General features: G+C 40.6%; 1 protein-coding gene across 1 annotated transcript in view; it reads left to right on the top strand.

Moving 5' to 3' along the window:
* Positions 1–27,441, top strand: part of trit1 (tRNA isopentenyltransferase 1) — a 57,639-nt gene continuing 30,198 nt past the window's right edge. The window contains exons 1-4 of the mRNA XM_015387162.1: positions 1–173; positions 20,018–20,158; positions 23,590–23,688; positions 23,972–24,129. Coding sequence (XP_015242648.1) covers positions 15–173; positions 20,018–20,158; positions 23,590–23,688; positions 23,972–24,129 — 557 coding nt within the window. The 5' untranslated portion in view covers positions 1–14. The remainder of the gene's footprint in view (positions 174–20,017; positions 20,159–23,589; positions 23,689–23,971; positions 24,130–27,441) is intronic.

The raw sequence follows: 27,441 nt of genomic DNA, 5'->3' as shown, positions 1-27,441 counted from the left end.
CAGGAGGCAGCATCATGGCGGCCTCCGGTGTGAGCATGAAATGTGTCTTTCGGAGAGCGATGGTGCCCTCCTTGGTTGTTATTCTGGGGGCTACCGGTACCGGAAAGTCCAAACTAGCAATCGAGCTCGGAAAGCGCCTTCAGGGAGAAATAATCAGCGCGGACTCCATGCAGGTAGGAGGAGATGTCGATGATGTCTGGGCTGGCAGCTACCATGCTGTAAAGAACAGTGAATGCTGAAGTCCATCCATAGCTCTGCACAACTGTCAGGGAAATGTTTGCAGATCCAAAATGTAAAGATGCTGAATGTTGTCTGAGTCCCGGCTTGTGTAAATGGATCATTTCTGGACAGTCGTGGTTAAATAAAACATCAACACTTTGGATATCTTTGTCTGAATGGACGCCCTGTGTTGGACTCTGCAGTCACCTGGTAGCAGTTTATGATGGAATTAAAACGCCTAATCGTTGTAAATCTGAGCTGCATAAAGCAATAATTTTTCAGTTGTCATAATTGAACCATAATTTAGATTATGACTGAGCATAATCTTAACATAGTGCCCATGTTCTACCACGTTAGGCAAGTCAAAACATGGGCACCATGCACAGAGGCGTAGCCAGAAAATATTAATAGGGGTGGCCAGTCAAAAACCAATGTACACTGAGGGGTGTCCGAAAGCAGAAAGGCGCTAGAACCTAAGGATCCATCTACACTGTTACTTACAACAGGAACGAGCACAACAAATATGAATATTTTCTAAATAAAGACAAACTATACCTTCCTACTATTTTCGATTGATTGCAAATAGATGCATATATTTAAACATCCAAACTGTCAAAATAAAAAAAAGGTATAGTGGACAAAATGTCTGGGGCAAACATCTTTTCCATTTTATTTATCTATAATTTCACTGAAAACTCCTTGATGACTTGCAGGGACACATTATTTTCTCTTTAACCCATATAACACAAAATTAGGGTCTTGAAAGAGCATGAATTCTGTTCATATCAACTATAATGTTAGTATTTAGATTTGCATAATTAACCACAGCATTTCAGTTGTCAAGTAACTATTAATATATGAAAAATTACATTTTTTAATAAGATTAAACATTCCTCTTGATAGTATTACTGCTGCCACCATCTGTATTAGAGGGAAATAAATGGTAGGGGTGGCCACAGGGGTGGCCAATGATTGGCTAAGGGTGGCCATGGGCCCCCTGGCCCCCCCATCTAGCTCCGCCCCTTACTATGCAGGAAGGGTATGTCCTGGTCCACTGGTCCATTCATCTGATGACTTGCAAATCTAACAGAGGACAGATCACATGTTTGAGTTTAATAAACTAAATGTCAGGTTATGCACTAACGTCAGGTCAAATCCAATGCATCTAACAGGAAAAAAACACCAATAAATGCAAATGTTAATAAACAACCATGACACATTCTTTTTAGAATAGAATAGAAAGTCCTTTTATTGTCCCACCATGGGGAAGTTCTGGTATTTATAGAAAAATTGGTCACACGAATGTGGACCAAATATGGACCTCAGAAAAATGTATAAGAATAACAGCTGCCTGCTGCTTTAGCATATATGTTTGTAAGCTGTGGAATATTGTCTGTTTATATTGTCAGTGGAGAAGAAACAGCCCAAAACAATTGAGCCTGCATTGCTTTCATGACTGCCAGGTCAAAGTAATGACCCCTGGAGGTTTGTTCAGAGGGGTCAGTTTGACCTGAATTGTCCTTACCCAGTAGATTTTTAGGGAAATGAAACACTACTTCAAATTATACTGTTCTGTGATTAATCTACTTTGAAACTTTTATACAATTCTGCTGTTTCTTATTTCTTTCTACTCTCATATACAATTATCTACATCACGGACAAATAAGGTTGCATCGTTTAAAAAAACAAAATGAAACAACAACAAAAAAATACTGATATAAGATACACTATTTATTTTGCAGAATAAATGATGAAGGTTTTGGTCAACATTTTAAATTGAGCAGAAACGATAAATTGGAATAATTGATTATTGAAATAATCTGATTAACTAATTTGGCAATCAAATTGGATTGTTACCTAGAGTAATTAAGCAGACTGCTAAATATGCCATCTGCTCAAATAATAACCGACTTAAAGGAGTGATTAAGACACAACTCTAAAAATATAAACCATAAACATTTATGGACACAATCCATCCATCCATTTTCTGACCCGGGGCCGGGTCTCAGAGGCAGCAGTCTAAGCAGAGATGTCCAGATTTCCTGATCCATGCACACCTCCAGCTGTTCTGGCGGGACCCCAAGGCGACACCAGACCAGCTCAGAGACATAGTTTCTCCAGCGTGTCCTGGCCTTCCATAACGCCTCCTCCCAGTAGGACATGTTTGGAACTCCTCCCAAGGAAGGTGACCAGGAGGCATCCGGAACAGCCAGAGCCACCTCAGCTGGCTCCTGTGGACGTGGAGGAGCAACGACTCTATTCCAAGCTCCTCCCGAGTAACTGAGCGCCTAACCCGATCTCGAAGAGTGCACCACAGCCAGCCTGCTCTCAGCAGCCTGTGAACAGTACAAAACCATAACGGATTGATTCAAATTCTCCACCACCGGACTCGTCTTTAACATGAAAGTTAACATTTGTTAGCATCACTGCTACTTCATAGGTGCACCAACTTGGCAACCAGGTATCTCTCTCTGTGCAAGCATCTTCCAAACCCTGAGAGCGTACATTTTCTACTCCTGAAGACACTAGGGATGTAAATAATGATTTCGTATCGATGCATTGATCCAACAGCAGACGATCCGATGTATCGACACGTCCTCAAGAGTATCGATTCATGTGTTCTGTTTTTTTCCCTCCCGTCTATTTTTATCCATTTGCTCCTGGACATAATTCTGACTCCCTTTGCGGCGGTGGTGCTAAACCTGTTTTGTCCTTCTATCTTGCTTCCTTTAGCCACTACCCTCTTTCCGCTTGCACACTCACGTAAACAGTAGGCAAGACAGACATGGCGGATTCTAATATCGAAAATAATCAAATCGTTGGGTCAGGAAATTGATACTGAATGGAATCGCCATGATGGGTGTGATTTACACCCCTAGAAGACACCATCAGGAGCGGGCGTGGTAAGAAAGCAGACATGTTTTCTTTTCGAAGAAAAACTGCTAAGTTAAAAGGTCTTTAATATGTTACAGTGAGCATTAACCACTGACTTGTCACTTGTTTGCAAATGTAAGAAAAGTACTTAGAATTGTAAAATATGAGTTAAAACCTAAAGTCAAGATTTTTAGTTTAATATGCACAGGGTCTTACTACATGGAGCTTGCATGGTCTCCCTGTCCATGCGTAAGTTCTCTCCGGTTTCTCCGGCTTCCTCTCACAGTACAAAAACATGTTGTGTTAATTGGCTTCTCTAAATTCTCCTTAGGTGTGAGTGTGTGTGAATGGTTGTTTGTCCTGTTTGTCTGTGTTGCCCTGTAATGAACTAGTGACCTGTCCCCGTATCTTCTGGTACCCGTATTGGAAATTTTCGATTGAAACGTTCTCCTAGACATTAGACGGGATTCGCTCTTCGCTTTTTTTTTTAGCTTGGATTTGATTTTGGACTTTTCCTCTTTCTTTTCACACTTTTATACCACATTGCTACCTTGCTTGGCTCCATTGTTTAGACGTAAAAGTGTCTATTGCTCTCTTCCCTGTTTGCTTATCCTGCTCATGCAGAACATTTTAGTCATGTGGTACTGTTATGGTAACTGTGTAGAAATCTTTAAAAAGGTCTTTGTTTACTAGCAAATACAAAAAAATAGCAAAATAAGCCCAAGAGATGCCATAACTTGATAAGCAAGTCTATTGATAGCTATCAGCTCTCTCTATCAGCTCTCTGTGCTCTTTCTATGTTCCTCTTCTTGCTTCGCTCAAATTGTTTCTTACATTTCTCTTGCATCCACTGAGAGCCAAACAAAGCTTCTTAGTGAAAATCCTTAGAAAACCAAATGTGTTTAATTAGGTAGCAGTCAGACAGGAAGTGTTTAGAGCGAGTGTCTGGGAAAAAAAATGGAAGCCAAAGTTATGTCATCGCTGCCGACAGACACCAGCTCTGTGGGTTTGTGAAGTTGCAGAAAAACTCTCACGCTTGTCCCGTTCGCTCTCCCAGATCTGTACAGCTTGTTTTTTTTCATGGAGGTTCTCAGGCTCTGTTGCTACAGTAACCGGAGGACATGTTCACATAAGGAAAGGTTGGGTCCGGGCTAAAGTTTGGGTCATATCGGAGCACACAGGCAATCTCAATATTTCAGGTTCACACCTGCCAGCGGTTGCTTCTCCATCCTCCATTCTAGCTCTTCTATCTCAACCCCCCCCCATGCATTGTCCTTGAAAGCCTGTGTCCCTGTGGAGATGTACCTCCTCCTGCAGTCACCTGGTGATGGATAAACTGGGTTACACTAATAATGTTTTCAGCCCAGAATATCTCCCCCCATACAGTGGAATAACAGTGGCCTAGTTACAGCATGGCAGCCACAGTCTTCACAATCCCCGGCCTTGTCGCTCCCCGGCCTCCTGCTCATACTGGCGTCTGTGACAGCACCAGAAAGCGGCAGAGACATGGAGTCGGGGAGAAAGAAGCTGCCTATGTGAGAATGGGGCAGTGTGTAGGCTAGAGCTGGACTGTGTTGTCTTTGGGATAGGAAACAGTCTGGTCTTGTTTGGGAGAACGCAGCATTATGCTGAGCTGGTGCAGATTCAGCGCCACGCTATGCCGGCCCAGCAGCTGATGGTGAATGGCTACACTGTGGCCACTGGGAAGTGCCTATTGTCCCCCGGAGAATCGGTTCCCACACTCCCTAACGCTCCTATTGTATTACCACCAGCCCCCCCCACCCCTTCATGCCTCCAACCCACAGTTCATTGGACATGCAGCAGGGATATTATTCACTCATTAAATGAACACGCTATCTGTGGCACACACACAAGCACCTTGCTTGTCCCAAACTCAAATAAGGCTCTGCCAAGTCGCGTGAGTCCATGGTTCACAAACTGGGATCCAAGCAACAGCAGGGGTCCTTTAGCTGAAACTGGAGAATAAAAAATTTCAAAGCTGCCATCAACCTACATATTGGTCAGATATTTGATAATAAAACCCACAGGGGGTTTATATTGCTCATTTGGTTGGCGATCCTAAGGCATGGCTTCTTCAATCCTCCTCGAACCTGTTCTATCCATTACATAGACACATCCGGTCGGTTATCTGAAACCTACCAGCCATTCAAGGACCATCATTTCATGCATAGAATATCACTTTCAGTCTCTAAATGTAACGCCAGTAATCCCTGATCCCAATATTTGCTGCCAATTTTTAAGCCGGTGTTGCATTTCTCTTCCTCCTATATATAATAAATAACAACACAATCATAAAAAATGTTAGACAAGTGTAATCTTAATAAAACATACACATTTATTAACAAATGAAACAAAAGCTTGGCTGTGAAATGCCCATACAAGAAAAGGAAAGCTATTATAGACCCCAAATATCCACCCTCTAATATGTTGGTCTACCTGTAGACTCTTATTTTGAAATAACCCAATAAGGAAAAAAGAGGCCAATAGATTCCTGCAATAATTTTGTGGAAACCGTTCTTTCTGGTAAATTTTAAGAGGTGTTCATTTGTTTTTAGTTTGCAGAGGTTAGCTAATTGCTGTAAATTTAGCTAACCTCTGCCCTCAAAGACTGTTACTGTTGTTGGATTACTTGTATTGGAAGTTGAAATATACAATTTGACTCCCTTTCACCCTATTAGTAGAACTTTCTTCTTTTTTTTAATGATTCTTTGACATTGTTAGGACTCACTAAGGCAATGAGGGCTTGATTTTTTGGGTGCCAGAAATCAAAAGTCTGTAAATCGAAAGGTAGAATGAAGAAATGCAAACATTGTGAAATCAGGTTCATTAGCTTCTGCATCCTGAAGCAGGATACTGATTTATTGCAACATCGCTTGCAGACAGCACTTTACCCGGTGTACAAGTCACAAGATATGGTTGACAGTGAGAGTGGAAGTGAGACGGGCGGCTGATAAACTCATGTAAGCAGCTCAGACTGAAACGTTTCATCCCTGCAGTTTGAAGTGCTCGTAATCATTATATGAGCTGCAGGTTCTGCCGCAGTGCAATCTATCAGCGGCTCCCCTGTTTTCTATAAGTGTCTGAGATGATGCCTGAAGCCATCATGTTGCATCATTACATGAAGTGTTTGCTTCTTATGTTTCTTTGCATAGGCAACATTGAACATCCAAGCTGCGGTTAAGCTCCCCTGTACATTTCAGCAAATCTTTGAGATTTACGCAGAATTGTTTGTTTTGTTTTTTTTGCATTTGCAGCCTGTTTTCATTTCTTCCTTCTCAGTAAATCTTGGCAGCCTTTGTCATGTAGATTAGACTTCTGTATCCGCACACATCAAATGTTGCTTGCGTCTCGTCGCGCACCAGTTTTGCTGGTATGCTTCTGCACCGTCGGTCTGGAATTTCTAGGGGCGCACAGCAGTTTCCCGCCAAAGCGCAAGAGGGAGCCTATTAGAGAACTCACGAGAACTTCGGCGGACGACCAGACAGACAGCCATAAAGGCATACCAAGGACTAATCACAGCTGCTTTTTTTCTGCGTGCTTCCGCAAGAGGTATGCGCGAGTTTGCAACCGTCCGACGCGTAGTCAGAATTTTTTTGAGGTGCACCCACGACGGTTTCAGAACCTTTGCGCGGGGACGTGGTCACGCACAGAGACAGAGTTGACGGTTGCAGAGGCTATGCGTCAGAAGCATGAATTCGTCTTTATAGGGCTCAGTTGTTCTTCTGCTCTATGCTCCTTGCTGCAAATCAGTTTTTTATAATGCAGGAAACCGCATGCAATAATCACAGCGATGAGTTATTATGCGAACATTTTCATTGAATTTAAACTAACAACATCGGCAGTGTCTCAATTCACAAGAATTGATAACCCTCCTTTTTTAGAAGTGAATTTCAGGCATAGATGTTGAAGTAAACCATTTTGCGATCCTCCACTTGATGTCTCATGACTTTCTGGGGGTCCAGACCCTTGTCCTATAACAGTCTAGTACCAGTAGGACTTTTTATTGATGAGCTTTCAGCATCACCAAACCATGCCTCTCCCGTCTCCATGCTTCTGTGGCATCCAGTAAACACCGACTGACCAGATGTCCCTCAAAGGTGAAAGTAATTCCTTCAGATGATCCCCGCAGCAGCTGTTCCACAATTTTTATTCCTCCTTAAGCTTTATTCCCCTTTAATAAGTTACAACCGTGACCGATATAGCTTTTACTGCCTCCCCCAGGCTGCACTACACAGTTTGTGTTATTTGTTTGAAACCAGTTAACACAAAAGTGGAATTTGCATTCTTTTTTTGTTAAGTTGCTTTGCAAGTGAATGAAAACGCAGCTATTGTTAGCAGCAGATAGACTGTCACACTGCAGGGAGTGTTTTTAAAAAGCGGGGGAGGTATTGGGTGTTGTCCGATCGGGAGATGATGGGTGAGGGATCATAATGAAGGGCCATCTGATGCCCTAGGGGGTGATTTAACAGGTCATGCACATGCATGCATCATTACTTTGGTTTGTTTTGTGCCTTGAAGTGTTGGTGGCCGTTGACCTTTTGCTTTATGCTTGTCTGAAGGAAGGCAAGGAATCACCGTTTGCTGCTCGGGACGATAGGAGCAGTGAGAAAGAGGCAGACTTTGTCAGAGTTATTCATTTTCTGCTGAATGTGACGAAAGTAGCCGCACAGCAGGGTAGCTGTCAAGTGTCTTCTTGACACTTACAATCCCATAAAGGCGGGGTAAGATGGGGTCGTGAACAACAGAAACATCAGGGAGAGGTTAGTTTTCAGGCATCGTTTTGGAACCGGATGCGGTTTGGCTGCTTAACCAAGACCAGGATCTTATGGTTGTGTGAAAGCCAGCTCACAGAGAACAGAATAACTCCAGCTATGTGTCATATATCCCTCTAATTTGCTCAGAGACATCCATTCCTCCTTCCCTTTTCCTTCTCATTGTGCATGTTTATGTCTCTCTCTCTCCCCCTGCTGCTGTCTCTCTTGCTGTCTGCTGTGGCTGTGACCTGTCTGGGCTTTGACGTATTTGTTTGCATCGTATCTCAGGCGGCACTGCCTCCCACATCCAATATATTATGCCTTTCTTTATGTCATCCAAGCCGGTGTAGGACTGCGCCAGAAACGGCGGCTGATGAGCCCTGATTTTCAACGTGTTCACAGGTTTGAGTGTGAAATACTGTCTGCGGGGCGTGTTGATTCGTTCGCCGCTACAGTATGGAAGCGAGGGGAAAGGAGGATGGCAGCGTGGAGGGGGAGGAGGGCAATGGGGATACGGCATGAATGATTTATTAGTCTGGCATTACTGGGCCATTCCCCACAGAGAGACACCGCAGAGGAAGATGGAGAGATAAATTGTTGAAGGATGCTACCTTAAAGGGAAGACTAGAAATGGTATTTAAAAGAGAAAGGTGGGGTTTTATATGTACGTTCAGAGAGATGGATATAAAAAAAACAGCTTAGGGTCAAAACACGGGGGAGTCGCTCCATCTGCGATCTTCACAAACTGAGGCCAAGTAACCTTTAAAATCAAAGCTGTTAGGATTGGATCTTTATTGAATCAAACTTCTTGTTTATCCAAAAATATATTGATATATAAATCGCTGCAGGCACAGGTTGTTTATGCCATTCATTTATTTTTTTACTTTAGCAGTTTATGGACCTTTTTAACACCCAGTTTTCAATGGGACTCTTAACTGCCCGTCATGTCTACACCTAACGCGGTCTGTCCAGCCTGAAATGCTAATCTTCATGAAGATAGTGGAGGTCATTCCTTGGTTAAAAAAAAAGAGAAATTGAAAACATATCCTAGATCAGTGGTAGTCAACGTCCTTCAACACCACTGTCCTGCAGCTTTTGGATGCATCCTAACAATGCTCCATCCTAGCATCCTATGGCTGAAAGAAAGAAATGGTTACCGGCAAGTCCTCTGTTAAACTCATTAGAGCATGCAAAAGCTGCAGGACTCTGGCAGTTGAGGACTGATGTTGCCCACCTCTGTCCTAGATCTTAAGGCCAAAACTCCCAGACCAAATCTGAGTAGAGTGGTGTATGCAGTTCAGTGCAGTGAGGAATGCTTTGATCGTTATGTTGGAGAAACCAAAAAACCTCTCCACAGACACATGGCCCAAAACAGAAGAGCGACCTCCTCAGGACAAGACTCGGCGGCACATCTACACATTTGGTCCACCTTATGGACAAAGGAGAGGTGGTTTGAGAGGGGAATGAAGGAAACCAACCTTAAACAGGGGGGGTGTACTCAGATTTTTGGTTTCAATAACCTACAATGCAGTGATACATTTGGTTCCTTCCCCCTATCATTGCACCCCCACCTCCATACAGTGGAAAACAAAACCTCACCTGTTCAGACAGGCCAACAATTCCCTCTAACGACCCCCCTTTCAGAGACATAGACAGGTATCGGGTATTGCAGGCTAACAAAGAACCCAAACGACCCCTAATACTAAGTGGTGGACACATTCGTCCGGTTCAATTTGCATGTTTTCTAAGCCAAAACATACTTTGTTTTTGGTCCACGCTTTAAAGCCTCAAACTCAACGCTATTTCTGACATGTTGAATTGAAAAAGCTGAAATGTCTTCAAACTTGGAAACATAGTCCAGTGGATTGTTTTTTTTTGTTTGTTTTTTTACTTTTTTGGAATAGATCTTAAGGACTTTGTGTGATTCCATAAAATGTCACTCAATCATTTTAAATAAAACTTAAATTCATAAAAAAGTAAACTAGTGGATTAGTGAAACAGATTGAAAAGAGAACTGGGAGAGGCGCTCATCATTTAAATTATTTTTAAGTCCAGTTTTCTCCAGCCAGGCTTTTAATGCCAATGTTCCGTAAGTTCTTAGCCACTAGGCCTACACTTTATATGACTTGATGATTTAGAGTAATTTCGTTACATTCATCCCTGCTGCAAGACATGAGGTTAAATGACTCCTATAAATATCTCTCAGAAGGGGTTACCTCATAATTGTTTTGGTTTAAGCAAATGTCTTAATCTCACCTTGTGTGCGAGTGAATCGTAGGTACATAGAGCCATGTTGGTTGGCACGTGCTTGGATGATTCTCACTAGCCTTTTGAGAGTTCTCCCTGCTTCTCCAACGCCACAGTTTAAACTAATTTACTATATTAATCTAAAATTCTGATCCGAAGAAATGTGTTTATGTCATATTAAATGTTTCCTAATGGTTATTATGGTGAATAGTAGCCTCTTAATTGTTATTGTACCATTCAACCACTGTGACTTGGAGCTGCAGCACGTTTCATGGGCCGACCATGTTTTATGTCTGTTCCATTAGCAAGAGATTGACCAGTACAGTTTTTATTTTTTTTAAAGCCAATGCAGATACTGAGTATTTTGACATCAGTTTAACGAATCCCTGATATGTGCTGCCAATTTTTACATGTTCAAACGAACGAGTGGTACAAAAAATATTACACAAGACTCAATTCAAACAAAAAAAAGCAAGATTTATTTACAAATCAAACAAAACATGAAAAATGGACAACTGTTGCCTGTTTGCCATAATCGTTTCATGCATCCCCTTTTCAAGTATGAAACAAAGCATTCTTCTTTAAGATGTTTGAGACAAATGGATTCAGTTTCCTCCTGCATTCCAGATGATTTTGACCCACTTTGACTAGTCATTTAAAGTAATATTCTTTAGTCAGTTCTTTATGTATTGCAAATAAAGCTGTTTTAATCCAGTGAATTCTATCTACAAACAATAGGCCTCTTATTTTTCCTTGATAATCTGGTTAAACAGGAACAGAACCAGTGCCTCAAAGACGGGGCAGTTTGACCGATATGTCTCCTCTTTTGAAAGTTTCCTGGCTTGCCATGTCTGAGCGATCTTTTACACAGGATCAATTTGTACCCACCGCAAGGACATTTAAATCCAAATTTGGCAACTGATGACTAAAATGCTATCCTATTCATAGTCTGCCTACAAAGAAATAATTGTTTGACTCTGAAATCTCAAATCTACCACTATGAGCTCAGAGCTATTTTGGTTAGAGGTTTTCAACTTCTATTAGAGGTTGAAAACTCTTATTTTAGAAAGATTATGAAGGCAAAAGCCTTTATAAAACTCATTTTTTTACCATTATCTATCCCCACTACTAATAAAATATCAAAGCTGTGGTCAGTAGAGGAATATCAAATGATTTGTTTGGTGGTTTGAATTTAATCCCACTTTAGGCAGTTGGGATAAATTGGAAACAAATGGTTGAACCATCCACTGATGCGTGCTAATGAGGCTTTTCTAATCTTCTTAGTTAAACTTAAAGCTATAGTTAATGAATGTACTATTGGATGTGTTTTCCAACAATAAAAAGTACATCTATTGAGAGCTTGTTATTGATTTTATACTTAGGTTTGGGGTAGCTGCCCTACAGCGAGCACACATTTAGATCCCCTTTAGATAAAGACGTTTATTCACTCGCATGGATTAATTAAATCTATTTGTGATTTCGTCGGACTGGATTCCATCTGAACTCTTATTGAATTACAAAATAGGTTGTCAGCATTTACTTGTACCTCCAATTAGAGGAGACCTTCTTTTTTAGAGAGTGTGGAATTATCTGGGAATATTTTCAGGACGTCGTTGGGCTCAAGTCTTTAACGCTTCTTCAGTCATAACCTGATATTTTACATATACAATCCTTCTGAAATAGTCCTTTAACTCGTGTTCAATGACTTGAAGTTGCAGAGACTCTCAATCAGTCTACGCCTCTCTCCCTTCAACCAGAAATGATTTTTCTCCTTTTTTTTCTTTTGTAGATTCAGGATCAGTTTCAAAATCAGATTTAATGTGAGACCTAAATGTTGTCACCCTGTTTTTGTTGATTGTCTTCCTGAAAAGGAGTCAACAAGTCACCTCCATGCTATGTATTTGTTCTGCCAAGTCGCTGAACCAAGTGAGTCCAATCTGCACAATTTAATTCACTGTGTAGATTTGGTCTCACTTGGTTCACTGGCAGAGCAAAACAAATAATAATAATCAATAATAATCATTGAACTTTATTGATCTCACATTGGAGAAATGTACCTTTGCATGTAATCCAACCCCTTGGGGAGCAGTGGGCTGCCATCATCGGGCGCCAAGGGAGCAGTGTAGGGTTAAGGGTCTTTCTCAGAGACCCAGAGTGGCGGTCTGTGGGAGTGGGTCTCGAACTCAGAACCTCAGGTTCCAAGCTCTATGTCTTAACCACTAGGCTGCCACTCCCCCAAAGAAGGCAACAGCCAAGATAGCCGTGAAAAAGGTGAAGGGCCCAAAAAGGCAAAATTAGACATAAATGACATCGGCCACTTACCTACTTAAAACTTGTGTTCTTCAAAACCGTGTTGACCTGCTAACAATCGGCTTTACTGAAAAGCCGAGTCTGACCCCCTGCTGGAGAGCTTCGTGGCCATGGTCCCCCACCCCTGCGTGTCTGATGACGGCATCACGCTGGGTGAGCGTTAATGATGTAGACGGTGCAACATCATTAGGGAAGTAAGTTATGAAGAGAGACATGGATGGGAGCCAGAGCGTATCTTTATTGTTTCGCTCTTTTATCTGTCTGAATCCCCTACGCTAGCACTGCGCCATGTTTATCGAATGTAAAGAGTTGTTTCGGTTTGTTAGATCAGACGTGACTGGCCCAGTGTATTGACGTCCATTTGTTGCGTTCAATGGTATCACGTAAATTTCTAGGTCTGGTGTTCCCACAGAATGCTGATCAGAGCCGCGATTTAACGCTGGTCGATTGCCAAGTCGTTTTACCCGGGTAGACACGTGTCAGTGAGCTGTTCCCATACCACTAAAAGCCGATTGTTCCCGGGTTTAAACTGATTTTTCAGCCAGTGTGAAAGGGGTAATAGAGATGACTTGATGGCTCCACATTTCCCACCTACAGTATGTTAGCCACTAAAAACTAGATGCAATGTCAGACATGTTGTGACATTTTCCCAATGTGGACCTAAAAAACTAAGAGAGCGTTGATCCTGGTATCTTGCTGTTATACTTTTGTTGCTGTTTTTTTCTTTGCCACAAAATTAGCAATATAAATGGTAGCTTTGTATGCAACCGACATCACAGCAACTATTGAGCTTAAATGCATGCTTTTGATGATTAGCTTTTCTTAGATTTATCTGCAGTTCTTGCCTGAATGAGCGTTTGTTCTCTGCTTCCCTTTCATTTATCCTCCCTCTTCAGTTTGTCCAGCCCTCTTTCTCCCATTGGCCATGCCCCCGTCCTGATTTATGTGGCAGAGGAACAGCTGTCTCGTGCAAGGCGCAAGGTTGGCCAGGCCGCCTGTCTGCAGGCTCCGCGGGGCTCAAACACTGAGCTCATTGTCTCAGACACACACATTCTCCTCACCCTTCCACCAGCCACATGGTCACATCCATTCACATTCATTTCAAAGTGGAGATGGGAGGAAGAGGGAAGTCCAAACCCCCATTATCTGGGTTTTTATTGAAGCAGATCAAAGTGAGTTATGAGATTAGGGATCAGAGATATTTAAGGTGATAAGCTGGAGCACCGAAACATTTCCTGAGGGATCTTCTTTTATACTTCCTAGAAAGAGTGATGGGTTGCTTCATTCCTTAGCAGCCTTTAGATAGCTTCAGGGTACAGGGCCTTGCAAATAAGCTTTCTGGACTTTGCCACGTTGTGTCTCATTTCAGCTTCAAACCTTATTGTGTTGTGTGACAGATCAGCACGCAAACGACGCAAGGCTGAGCTTTTTATTGCAAAATATCTCGGTCTGCTCAATCATTTTGCATGAAGAAAAGTAGATTTCGGCTTTGGATAGAGCATGAATCTGCTTCAATCTAAACATTCCATTCAATTCTGTAGCTTCCCAACACCACAGCATGATGCCGCTACCATTATGTTTGACAATAGGGGATGATGAGTTAAGGGGTTTAGGTGTCTTTTTTTTTTTTTTTTTCACACGGCATGATGATTGTCGTCTCCCCCTACGGGGCTTGTGTGTAACAGCAAATTGTTTTTGTTATTGATTTCTTTTAACAATGGTTTTCCTCTTGACACTTCACCATAGGGGTCAGCTTAGTAGAGGGCTTACCACCGGCCTCTAGGCTGCCTCTCTGACTAATACTCTCTCTGCCTATGCCCATTAGGGGGATGACCACGTTTTAGTAGGTTCACATTTGTTTTGTATTTTTTATTTGTAGTTAATGGATTGATCTGTACTTTTTGAAAAGACCAAAGCTTAGGCATTTTTTTTAAAATTAAAGGTAACCCCTTTTGTAAAACAGGGAGGCTGGGTTTGTATCCCAGTTGGGGGGAATGAGCTGCCAGGTCCTTAGGCAAGATGGCTAATGCCTGCTTTGGGGAACGGCGGCCTGACTTGGAATCCTGAGGTTCTGAGTTCAAGCCCCACACTGAAAAAACGATCTAGAAGTAAGTAAAAATTTCTTAAATTAAGTGTATTTGCCCTTGATTTGAGTAGGTAAATGAGATAATTTGCCAATGGAATGAGTATTTTTACTCTTAAAATAAGGTAATTAGATAATATGCTCTTGAAATAAGACAATGCAATTGTGTTTTTATTATTTTAAACCTAAAATGTCTTGTTCCAATGGCAAAATGTCTTTTATCCTCTCAATTTGAGAACAAATGCACTTATTTTAAGAAAAAAATACTCATCTAGATTTTGATTTTTTTCCAGTGCACTCCCACGGACTGCCACTCTGGGTCCCTGAGCAAGACCCTTAACCCCACTGTGCTCCCCGGGCACCGCACAATGGCAGCCCACTGTTCCCCAAAGGGATGGGTTAAATACAGAGGTTAATTTTGTTGCTCTGTGTTTGTGACAGAGTAATGACAATAAACGCTGGGAAAGCTCCACCATGTTTTTATCTCTTGCTTGTCTTCCTTGGTAGCAGTATTGCTGTTTGTTGACTAGTGTTCTCTAAGAAACCTCAGCTTGATTTCTACATAAAATCCCCCAATATGTCAGATAAGTCCCAGACTAGTCCTGTTTTCTAAAAGGTAAAAAGCTGATGTCATATTTATGAAGGTCCTGAGATTTACTCTAAAACTTTAAAGAGGATTTTCTTGTTTAATTGTCAGATTGTGTGAAATATGAGCATTGCTCCTGGATGAAGATGACCTCCTCAGCACCGATCAATTCTTTTTTCTCTCTGTTAGCTTATAATAATCGTTGTCATCGCTCCAGCCGAGCCGTTGGAAAATAATCGGCATCGTTTCACATATTTACTTGGCAGACTTGAGAGAAGTTATGTATTCCTGTTGATTTGTGAGTTAGTGAAGGCGTTTCCTCCAGACGATGTGTAAACACCATTAGCTGTGCTGACTCTCATCTTTGATTTCTTTATGACTCTGAGCTTGAGCATCGCAGCAATTTGTAACTCATTTCCACCGCCTCGACTTGAAGTCTTAATTTCTCTCTCATTTTCTCTCATTTGCAGCCCTCGCTCAAAGCCTCTTACCCCCACTCCACATCTTCCGTCTGACTGAAGCTTTTTGTACGGCGACCTTGCATTACCTGCTTTTTCAGTTGTCTGCTGGAAATGAGGAATTAATGAGACGTTGCTGCTGCATCTATATCATGTACATTAAGGCCTGGTTACTTTATGAGTAGAGATCATTCTGTCTGTCTGACTTTCTTTTTGTCCCTTTTTTCTTTCTTTTTTTCCTCTTTCTATTTTCTTTTTTCATTCTTTTTTCTCCTATTCATTCCTTTTTCCTTTTTCTCCTTTTTTTTCTCCTTTTTTTATTCATTTTTTCCTTTTCTTCTTTCTGTTTCTTTTTAATCATTTATTTTTTTTTAATCCTTTTTCATTTCTTTTTTTTCTACTTTTTAATTTTTATTTTTTTCTCTTTCCCTTTTTCCTCTTTTTTTCTTTTTTCCATTCTTTTTTTCTCTGCTTTTTTCTTTTCTTTTTTCTCCTTTTTTTCTTTTTTTCTTCTTTTTTTCTTTTTTCTCTTTTTTCCTTTTTTCTTTTTCTTTTCTTTTCATTTTTTGTGCACCATTTCTGATGAGGGAGAGCTAAATTGCTAATTCTTTTTCTCCTTTTTTTTTTCTTTTTTCCTTTTCCTCTTTTTTTTTTCTTTTTTCCATTCTTTTTTCTCAGCTTTTTTCTTTTCTACTTTTTTCTCTTTTTTCTTTTCTTTTCTCCTTTTTTTATTTTTTTTATTTTTTCCTTTTTTCTTTTCTTTTTTCTTTTTTTCTTCTTTTTTTCTTTCTTTTTCTCTTCTTTATTCATGTTTTTTGCACCATTTCTGATGAAAGGAGAGCTAAATATAACACACTGCTAATGTAGTCATGTATTGTTAACCTGAGTTTTTGTTTTTTTTGTTAAATTATTGTTCAATAAATGTTTTGCTAAAAACAGAAAAAATCTTTTTTTTTTCTCCTTCCTTCCTTCCTTCCTTCCTTCCTTCCTTCCTTCCTTCCTTCCTTCCTTCCTTCCTTCCTTCCTTCCTTCCCTCCCTCCCTCTCATCTCTTCAAACGTCTCAGTCAAAGAACATCCGTCCATCCTCCCTCCCACCCTCTTGTGGTTTTCTCATCCACAGAAGCTGTGCATAATTTATCATCCTGGGTTTCTCCACCCTCCCTTTCTCCTTGGTTGTTGGCAGGCTGCAGAGCTGAGGAACAGTTGGTGGAGCACATTCTACCCCACTACCCCCAGTTTATGCCCCATTACCAAGGATGTGATCAATACCCGTCACTGGTTTACTCATCCCTCAGTGCCTGTTTGTTGGCTTACAGTGGGTCTCATTGTTGATCTACTATATAGCAATCAGAACATGCCAACAGGGTCCGCCCTCCTCTTTATGGGAAAAATTCAAGCTAATTTGACCAAATGTTTTCAGCCCGCTGATAAGTAGTCATTGTTTAGGCCCTCTTATGTACGCTGGCATAAACCTCTAGTGGAATCTGTTTGTCTTCTGTTTTCATTGGGGAGCTTATATGGACGTTAAAACCAACAAAGGATGGATTGAAATTATTAAAAGCATGCAAGTGTAAATGTTGGGTAAAAGAGTGACAAGTTAACTGGTACAACTTTCAGAAAGGAGTTTGCAGTGCGTGGAATCTCCTAATAGAAATTCATGTTAACCAGAGAGGTGGAACATATGAGAACAGGACTTTCTAATAAGCTGTGATCTGCATCTGTTTAAACTCCAGACGTCGTGTGTGAAATGAAAGTCCCATCTAGGCGCCGCTTGTCACCTAACTATCAAATTCCATTGCAGAGCTTCCTCACTCACTGATGGGAATTGGAGAGAACATGTGGACTGCAAATACAGCCCAAATTATCTATACTCCTGGCTGTTTCAGGTTTAAATATGTTGATTTAAAAGCATTGTCTGATCAGTAGTAACGCTTTAGTGTCTTGGCCTAGTCCTCATAAAAATCTGGAGGCGGAAACTAAAGATGAGGGTGATTGCAATGAGGCTTCTAACCTCAAACACTCATTAATGTCAAAATCCAAGCAGAGACACAAAAAAGCTGGTTAAGAATTATAAGATGGGGTTTGATCTTTTCCACCTTTATGTGGACATTATGGCTTGTGTCATCCATCTATCTATCTATCTATCTATCTATCTATCTATCTATCTATCTATCTATCTATCTATCTATCTATCTATCTATCTATCTATCTATCTGAAGATATATAATCTTTTTTTGTAAAAAAAAAACTATTTTGCTGGTTAGTTTCAATCTTAGATTTTTTTTTCATCTGCTGTTGTTAATTTATATAGGCTCAATTTCTTTCGAAGAATTAATTATATGAGAGGGCTTTGTAAAAAAGAAATGTATTTGTTAGAGAGCAGTTGAAGTAATACCTGGTTTTACCAACATTTTGAGTCTTCTTTATTAGCATTTTGGCTAGCTTGTAAATCTGAAGTCAGTCTCAGAACTTTAATTATCTTAACTGTGAGATTTAAAAACAAAAATGGATTACTCTGGGGAAAAAAATCACTTCCAAAGCAAACAGGGCAACAAATTAAGGAAACTTTGCTCTGCTTAGCCTTCCTGTTATTTGGTCAAAGTCTTGCTCTCCCTCTGTCTACATGCAGAAAACACAAATCGGTCTGCATTCAAAGTTTGAAATAAGATGTAATTGAATGTCTTCAGTGGCTGAAAATCTGTAGATTCTTCTCATCGGCTGATTTCTCTGTTGATCTATATCATAAACTAAATAAATACCTAAACCTGGGCACACGCTGTTAGATTTGTTTTTCCCTTTTTGGGGCGATTCTTCAGTGACGGAGAATTTTTTGAATCCGGCCGAGTTTCAGCCTCATCGTGTGTCCTACTTCGTGTTGTATCCAGGGTTTAACGATTAGGCTCTCATGACCAACTCTAGGCTTGGACTGGGAACGACTTTCGGTCCTGGCATTTTTCCATCTACACGGGCCCACTACCCCCCCAATAGAAACACAGTCAACCGCGTGCGTCTCAAATGTGAAACACAATACGAATACACATTGTGGATTAACCAATCTATCTTTAAGCATCACCAAGAATTTTATAATGCGTTTTTACTGGCATTGGTTATTAACACGGACGCAACAGTTACTGCTGCTGCGTAACGTCCACACTTGCACGAAGCCAGCCAGACACCCCCTCACACATACTAGGTCTACAACATAAGCCCAAGTGTTGTAAAAACACCATCATATAACAATACAATATAGAGGCAGACAGGCAGTTCTTCAAGAGTGAATCCATGAAAGCTTAGCGGGGTGTCAGCGTTCACTGCTAGTCTAGGTGGCATGTGGGCAATGAAATGGAATAATGCAAAACCCAATCATGCACTGCAAAATATTCAAACATGCAGTAAATTCGCCAAATATAAGAGGAACATCATAGTTTGGTTTAAAGAAAGCATAATTTAGTTTGTTGCAAGGATTCTACAGTTTGAAGAAATAGAAAATTACACCATATGCCAACCGTCACAAGGTTGTGCATAAGGAAGGGCTATATATACTGCATGCATTATTTAGGTAGTTAACATTGTATTACTTCTTAAGCTCCTTGAGTTATTTCATGTCACACATAGGTACTTTGGCCAGAGAGTAAGTTTTGGGGCCGGTATGATTTAAGGAGGGCCGCCCTCGCACGCTGAAATTAGGACCGGCCCACCGGGAAAATGCCCGGTATCACAGATTACCAGTCCGAGCCTGACCGCCTCCCAATCAGGAATCGTAAGGTCAGGAGAAAATCAAACATGTTTCAAATTCAGTCGGCCCTCGCAGGTGTTCGTGAGGGAATCCTGCTGTTGAAGCAGAGCTACAAGCATCTAAGAGCCTATTTACCAGAACCTCACCGACTGCTCATGTGCAAACAAGGGCGTTCTTCTTCCAGATTGACGAGTCGGACTAGCGCCATCTCTTGGCGCCTTGTCTGACGTTTCGTTTTTGGACGTAAAGTGTGAGCAGGTAGATCTTATCATAGCATCAGGCCATGCAGTGTAAGAGCATACATCATGAGCTGTGGACTTTAAAACTTTAAATATGCAGTCTGAGCTGTAGTTGAGTAAAATGATTGAGAATATCGTACAGTGTATGTCCGGCCTTTATCGTGAGAGGTAACTCATTTGGAAATATATATTTATTTATGATATTGTTGAATTCTGTTGCTTAGTAAAATAAACCAAAGAAAATCAACTAATTACACTTTTTAAGTTGTAGTTTAGTCATTTACAGGAGATTGTTGTTTATTTCATTACAATATTCTTTACACTGTTACACTTTATTAAGATGTCAGTAATATTGGTTGGAGGCAAATGTAAAACTTTTTTTAAATCGAAGTGGGGCCCACAAAGAAATCTTTATAAAAAAAGTTACCTGTTTTGTGTGTTTTGTTTCTCTTTGTTAATCTGATATTTATCCATTTTTGTCCCTTGCAGGTATATAAAGGTTTGGACATCATCACCAATAAGGTGACCGCTGAGGAGCGCGCCCAGTGCACACATCACATGATCGGCTTCGTGGATCCATTGGTGAAGAGCTACACTGTGGTGGACTTCAGGAACAAAGCGCTGGAGTTAATATCCTTTGTTCTTCATTCTGCTAGAATCAAACAAAAGCTCAATTTTCTGTAAGGTGTTTATGCAGCAGGAACTGTAGCGCTGAACTTGGTGCTTGTACGCAGCTCTGAGGAAACTGCCAGGATGTCTCGCTGCAGATGTTTTCCTGGAAATGATGCGAAGCAGGAGATCACTAGAGATGATATTTAGAGAGGAGTGGGTCGGGGTTGTGTATTCACACACTAGCAGACGAATGTGAACAGGCGCTGAGTCTGGGCTGTCACATGGGCTGTCACACACTCCCGCAGACGCTGACCGTCGCACAGATGTGCAGAGAGGAGGCGATAACTAGAGAGGGTATTAATAGATCAGGATGTCATAAGCACACACACACGAGCTTGTGTATTTTATCATTTTCTTGTATCCTCACACAAGTGGAGGGGTTTTTTGGGGGCTCCAAGAATAGGCTGAGTGCAGCAGGAACCTGCTGGTGGGAAGAGGAAGAGCTGAATACAGATTAGTGGGAAAAGAAGGGAAACAAGAAAGCAAGAAGGAATCTGTGTGAGCGTAAGTTTAAGGATGCGGGATTTAATGTTGCATCATTTCCCCCATTTAACATCCCAGTCTCTCTCTCTCTCTCTCACACACACACACACACACACACACACACACCCCTCCTCCTCCTTGGCTTCCAGTTTTCCATCCTCTTGATTTTAGCTGCTGCTTGTCAATAGTCGTCCCCGCTCTGCCTCAAGCACAGAGATGCAGGCTTGTAAGTGGACAAAGGGCGAGTGATGATGCCTGATGGGCTTTTATCTAGTTTGAGTGGTTATTTGATTAGCCCACAGCAAGAAGGGGGGGGGGAGGCGCAGAGGAGAGGATGAAAGGAGATGCGACAGAGGAAATGAGGTGTGGCACTTCTGTCTGTCAGACCAAAGAGCATTTTCTTTTTCTTTTTTTTCCCCCAATTTCTCCATTTTATTGGATTGGAAATACAATTTTTTTAAAAAAAGATTTAAAACAAAGGAGTAAAAAAAATCATGAGGTGATGGTAAAGTTTACTGAATATAATATACGACGTCAAAATCCTGATCACAGTGCAAAAGAAAACAATAACAAACCTTTTTTTTCTTTTATTTGGATTTTCTTTAAAAGCAGGTCAATTCTTCCCTACTAAAGAAAATCATGTCCACAGCATGATGTCGCCTCTGCCGTGTTTCCCTACCATGGTGTATTAATGGCGATTGTTGGTTAATTGCAACATGGAGCGTTTTAGGTCGTATTTGACCTATGTCCTTTTAATCAGAAATTTTTTATGGGTTTTAGAGTTGTGGACAGACTTTTGTAGCTCTTCCACTGGACCGGCGGCTTCTCAGGTAGAACAGGACTCCCTCATGTCTCTGTCAAAATCAGTGGTTCTGCTCTGCATCAGCTTCTAAACCTCAATAAACATCTGAAGCTGCATATACCCATAGAAGGGACTGAATCTTGTTTCCAGTCATAGGAAGTACCATGCACCAATCCTCAAAGAGAAAAACTGATAACTATACTTAAAAATATTGACTTTAGTGATTTGTGCAGATCAAATAGGGAAAAGCCCTACAGCTAAATGGAATAAAAACCAAACATGTCAAACATGCCTGTGTATTTTTCTCCATGCATGTCAGTTGCATCCTGGGGCCACCATAAGAAAACTAGCCAACAGAGAAAAAAAATGGGCTTTTTCTTTTTGTTGTGTCATCACAAACAAGAACTAATGGAGATAAACTAAATTAATACATAAATAAACTTGAACATCAGCTAGAGCCATAAAGGTTGGATCTATAGCAATCAATCATCCAGGTGGGTTGGAATAAGTCTTGCGTTTGTGGGTAGGCGGAGGACCTGCTATGCTACAGGCCTGGTCACTTCCAGGACATTTTAAAAGAAGAGATGATGATGACCTCTGCTGAAAGTCGATTGTTGCTCCGATTATTATAGATTAAAACCAAAACATCCAGAGAAATTAAAGGGGAACTTGTTTTTTTTTTTTTACATTGACCCCCTTGATTTTACGTTATTACATCATGTTCTACTCACCCATATGAGTTTTGTGTCATTTGGAGCTGTTCTGAAGATATTCGGGTAGGTTGTATCCAAGTAACGTCTTCCTATGGGCAACGACTTGAAGGCACAAACTAAACTGTTCATAATTTGTTCTTTATGGTACGCCAGCATTCATAGCATGTAGGGGAATCACTGTCCCCCAGACATCCGCGGTTATATTTTTAATATTTATATCTTTTAAAAACAAAGCAGCGTGTGTATGACGTCATCCACGTGCGCCGGCTACCATTCATTCATCCTGTCCGCTGAACTGTGGCTAGTTTTACTCATATGCCTGGAAGATGTCTAGTGCTACTACCACAGATGATCTCGCTCTCAGAATGGAATTGAACGATTCAGATTAGCTAGCCGAATGAATAGAAGGAGTAGAGCGTAGCTGCCTGTGGCCCGGGCTGCCTGTCACAACTCCAGTCCTCATGCACGGATGACGTCTCTTTGTTTTTAAAACATTTAAATGTAAAAAAATATAACCGTGGATGTCTGGGGGACCAGTGTTCGCCTACATGTTATGAATGCTGGCGTACCATAAAGATAAATTATTTACAGTTTAGTTTGTGCTTTCAAGTCGTTGTCCATAGGAAGACGTTACTTGGATATAACCTAACCGAATATCTTCAGAACAGCTCCAAATGACACAAAACCCATATGGGTGAGTAGAACATGATATAATAACGTAAAATCAAGGGCCCAATAAAAAAAAAACAACAAAAAAACGAAGTTCTCCTTTAAGAGACGGTTACATGTTTAACTCCTCCTGGCCAGTAGGTGGTGCACTACTTCTTGCTTGCTCTTGTTTCAACCTTTTAATTGCAATGCTTGTCTGTTGCCAGGTTTTATGACTGCTAACTGCTAGCATTAGCAAACAGTTAACTTACCTTTCCAGAAGGAAAACAACACCAGCGCTCAAAAACCCAACTGATGTTAGCTTTCTTTAATTTAATTTTTTTTATGTGTTTTTTTGGCTTTACTCAGAAATGTAACACAGAGAAGAAGCTATTTCTTAGCTGTGAGGATCTGCAACACCTGAGCTCTGGCTAATGTGGTGCAGAATCCTTTTGTGTTAACGTTGGCATGGTAACCAGAAGTACATATTTATATATTTCGGACCCATCGAAATGTTTGAAACAATAATTCCAATAATTTCGCTATGACATTTAATACTGGGTGGGCTAAACGTCCCTCTCTGTGTCATAATATAGAATTCCTTACCAATAAATGAGTAACTTAACTTAAAAATGTAATTTCTTTCCTGCAGTAGTAGCTACAATGTAGATAATGGGGAACTTATAAGCAACATCAGTAATGAAAATGCAGCCTCAAAGGTTTGATCTTCTTAACACTCCAACATAGATGACATGCACAGCAGAAACAAGCTGCCCATCATTGTTGGAGGAACAAACTATTACATTGAGTCCCTGCTGTGGAGAGTGCTGGTGGACTCAGGGGTGAGAGCTGCAAATACACCACTCAACACAATCCTGCTGTTCAAATCCGGAAATACTTTTTATAGTCCTCATTCACCTTTAAGTCAGACATTAAGATTCAACTTTGTGCAATCTGATGTTTTGGAAACCTACATTTAACCCACCACTACCCAAGAGAAGCTTTGAATCCACTTTTTTTATGCTAATGACGCGATGCATAATGTTTTCAGAGTACATTTGGCTAAAGCAAAAATCAAAAAAGGAATGAATAATTCAAGCTGTTTGAAACGAACATGCCTCACAGCAGGAGAACGAGGACTCTGGGGACGGAGCAGATGGAGGCCAAAACAGGAAGATGGAGCTGGAGAAACTGGGAGGAGAGGAGTTGTATAAAAGACTGATGGAGGTGGATCCAAAGATGGCGTCCATGCTTCACCCAAATGACAAGCGCAAGATAGCCAGGTGATACATCTGGTAATGTCATCCGCTCTACATGTTACACTTTAAACCTTCTTTAAACGCCTTCGTCATCTAATATCTTTAAAATTGCCTTTCTTCTCCTATTTTTATTGCATAACTTTGAACTCATAAGGGGAAAAAAAATATTATTCAATTTCAAAGTATAGTGGAGGACGTTCTTTTTCCAGGTGGATCATCAAAATAAGTGGTCCTCCTATTTGTCAGTCATTCTGGTGATATGTTTACGTAGGGCTATCATACGTGCTCCGTCCCCATTTTTACTTACCGGTGGTGATTCTGACATAGTGGAAAAATTGCAAATCTTCTTTTGGAAAGTAAGCTTGTATGAGTGAGGCAAACAGAAACTTTTTAACTCCTAGAGAAATCACATTTAAATGTCAAATAATTCTGGTCTAAACATGTATATAATTGTACTCTTTATCAGACTATATTGTCCCAAAAGTTCAAAAAATTTCATTATAAAAAAAAAATCCTGTCTTCAAATCTGTTTGTTTTTTTTTCGTTATTTTATGCGGGGTAGTTAGTTATACGTCAGCTCGTATGCCTAATTTCGGCCAATCATATATAAACGGTCATCTGTCAATCAAATTTTGATCATCTTGATTCATATGTCGCAGTTAATATACATAACCTTTGAATTGAGAAATAAGAATAATTTACTTTACCATTGCGTTCCGTCCCAGTGTTCACGGGGATGGACGTCTGTGTCTTCAGAGGGCGTAGAGCTAACAGAACTGGCAGCGTTACGAGGCAAGGGCTCAAACATGTACGGCTGTAAGCCTTCTACACCAAACCAAGCTTCTGCCGCTCTGGCGTCCTCTTCCACAACATCTTCATCCCCACTTTCCTCCTCTAAATAAAAAATGTACGACAGAGGAGACTCATCCACAACCTCCGACACAAAACTCTCTTCCTCTTGCATGTTTCCGCTGTCCATAGCGTTCCTTGACAGTGTAGTTTCTAAGTCACTGATTTAGTGCTACTTGGTTCCAATGGAATTTTCCATTGGGAACCTACTAGCACTAAGTTGCTAACTGGTTAGCAAGATGCTTCCGACGAACCGGCCACAACCAAACTAGCTTGTGAACCTTCCGCCACAACAATCCGCCGCTAGTTGTGTTTATATCAAATGTTTAGTGACTGTGACATTAATTTAACATGCGTTAGCTTGCAGCTTGTGTCTGCTCGTTAGTGAATATTAGTGAGTATATGAATGGGCCCATCTCCCTTGGTGGCCATTCCTGAGATAGTGAATCTGTGAATGAGTGTCTGTTTTTGAATGCAATTAAGTTTCTGTGAGGTCCCTATTAGCCTTTAGCTCTCTGCATCTCTTTATCATACTAATCCCATTTCGAAAAACTTTTTGCCATAATCCTTAGTCCCCTGCACCACTCTCATTCCAAAAATCGTCATGTGTCCCAATACAAAAATCAAACTTACACCAGGACACAGATAGAGGGTCAAATTAAACATATACAGCCTTGATGCATCTAGTATTCCAGCTTTGTGAAGTTATGGCTGAGACAGGCCTAATGCAGCCGCAGAGGAGAGAACTCTAAATCAGCTTATTTGTGTATTTCAACACTTTTTAAAGAAGTAGAAATCCTTAATAATAAAGGTTGCTACTATGTTTGCTCTAATATCTGTTGTATATTTAAAATTCTGCTGCTTATAATGACTTGGGTTGAATTAGCTTACATTTTTAGCGTCAAATTAAAAAGCAAAATACTCTCAACATGGCAAGAGAAGCAGCTATGCCTCTTTTTTAACTTAAATTAACAGTAAATTTGAACAGCTTTGCCTAGTTAGTTTTTGCACAAATATCTCCTACTATTTTAGTCAGAGGTAAGACCAGCTCAATAACTTTATATTTACTCAGAGACTATATTCTATTAAGACGAATTTGAACAATATCCTGCTTCGGCTTTGACAATGAGTTGTATACACAGCCCCAAACTCATAAGCCATAACTTACAACAAAAAGCCCACCCGATGGATTGCTTTATTAGATCTGGAAGCTATTTCTTGTTTTTTATTACAAATCATAAAGTTGTTGCTGTTGAATGCCATGGGTGCAAAGGGAAACGAAAGAAATCAAAGACTTGCCCTGAGAAAAACAAAACAGTTGTATAGAAATAAATCAGCTACTGACTAAAGTTTAACTGATATTTATGAACAATATCTTGCAGATTGCTGCTATTTTATGAGACAACAGAAATATTTCAACTGCTAATTAGAAATGGCAGATCGGTTCACCTGATTCGCCTAAAATAATCTCATAGATTTAAACCAAATGTTTTGAGTCATGCTGGCATCCAGAATTTTAATGCATGGCATTTGAAGTCCTGTTAATTGTTGCTTTCAAGCAGTCCTTGGCATTAGCTTTGCTGCACACGTTGATGTTGCAATAACGCCTGGGATTCGATAGATTCGTAAATCATGGCGTAAAGCCCTACTGTGTATGTGTGAGCAAGCAGGTTTTGCATATAACAAAAAGCTAAATAATGACCCTTTTAACTCTTGCTTTAGGATCTTACGTTAGTGGTTAGCATATTTAGCTATACTATTTGCAAAATTCAGCCTTTTTAATGTATTCCCCTGAGAATGAAGAACTTTACTTGAATTTAGAGATTTCCAGAAGGCTTCCAGCTCGTCCAGTTCCAGGATGTTTCACATCACAGAGGCTGAAACCACAAAATAATTAACTTTTCTAGAATAACATATTGAAAACTTGCTTGACTCCCTCTAATAAGGTTACAGGTTGTTTTCTTACAACAAAGGTCGTAAAAAAAATCAGGTTTTAAGCGACAAAACTTGAAAGGCAAACATCGATGGAAGAGTAAAAGTCTTGCTTTCTATTGAAGAAGTCTGAACGGAAAATCAACATGTCTCAGTTTCTTTGTTATAGCTACTTATGCCTTTCTGTGCCTTGTCTTCCATTTTAAATTCTTCTTCAGTCAATAACCACTCACCAAAGAGCTCTACCTGTTAGCCCTTACATACGGTGCGTTAGCCAACCAGAAACTGATATGACTTCAGAGTAGCCGGTCAAGCTGTGCGTCAATCACATTGATCCTGGCAGCTGATTTCTTTACCTATAAAATCTGTACAGTTGGTCGTTCAGCACCTTAATGTCACAGTTTCTCCCCTCAAAGCAAACTGTTATGTGTTGTGCACATTTCCTCCTGCAGCTAACTGACGGCACAACATAATGCTCCCACTACCGTGCTTTACAGTTTGGTTGTTCTCTGGCTAATATCCTCGGAATGTAGCACTGGTCTTCATACCCAAACA

This window comes from Cyprinodon variegatus, unplaced genomic scaffold (genome assembly GCF_000732505.1).
Source record: "Cyprinodon variegatus isolate N-32 unplaced genomic scaffold, C_variegatus-1.0 Scaffold387, whole genome shotgun sequence".
NCBI lineage: Eukaryota > Metazoa > Chordata > Actinopteri > Cyprinodontiformes > Cyprinodontidae > Cyprinodon > Cyprinodon variegatus.
Note: the sequence above shows the minus strand (reverse complement) of the source record. Positions and strands in the feature narration are given on the sequence as shown.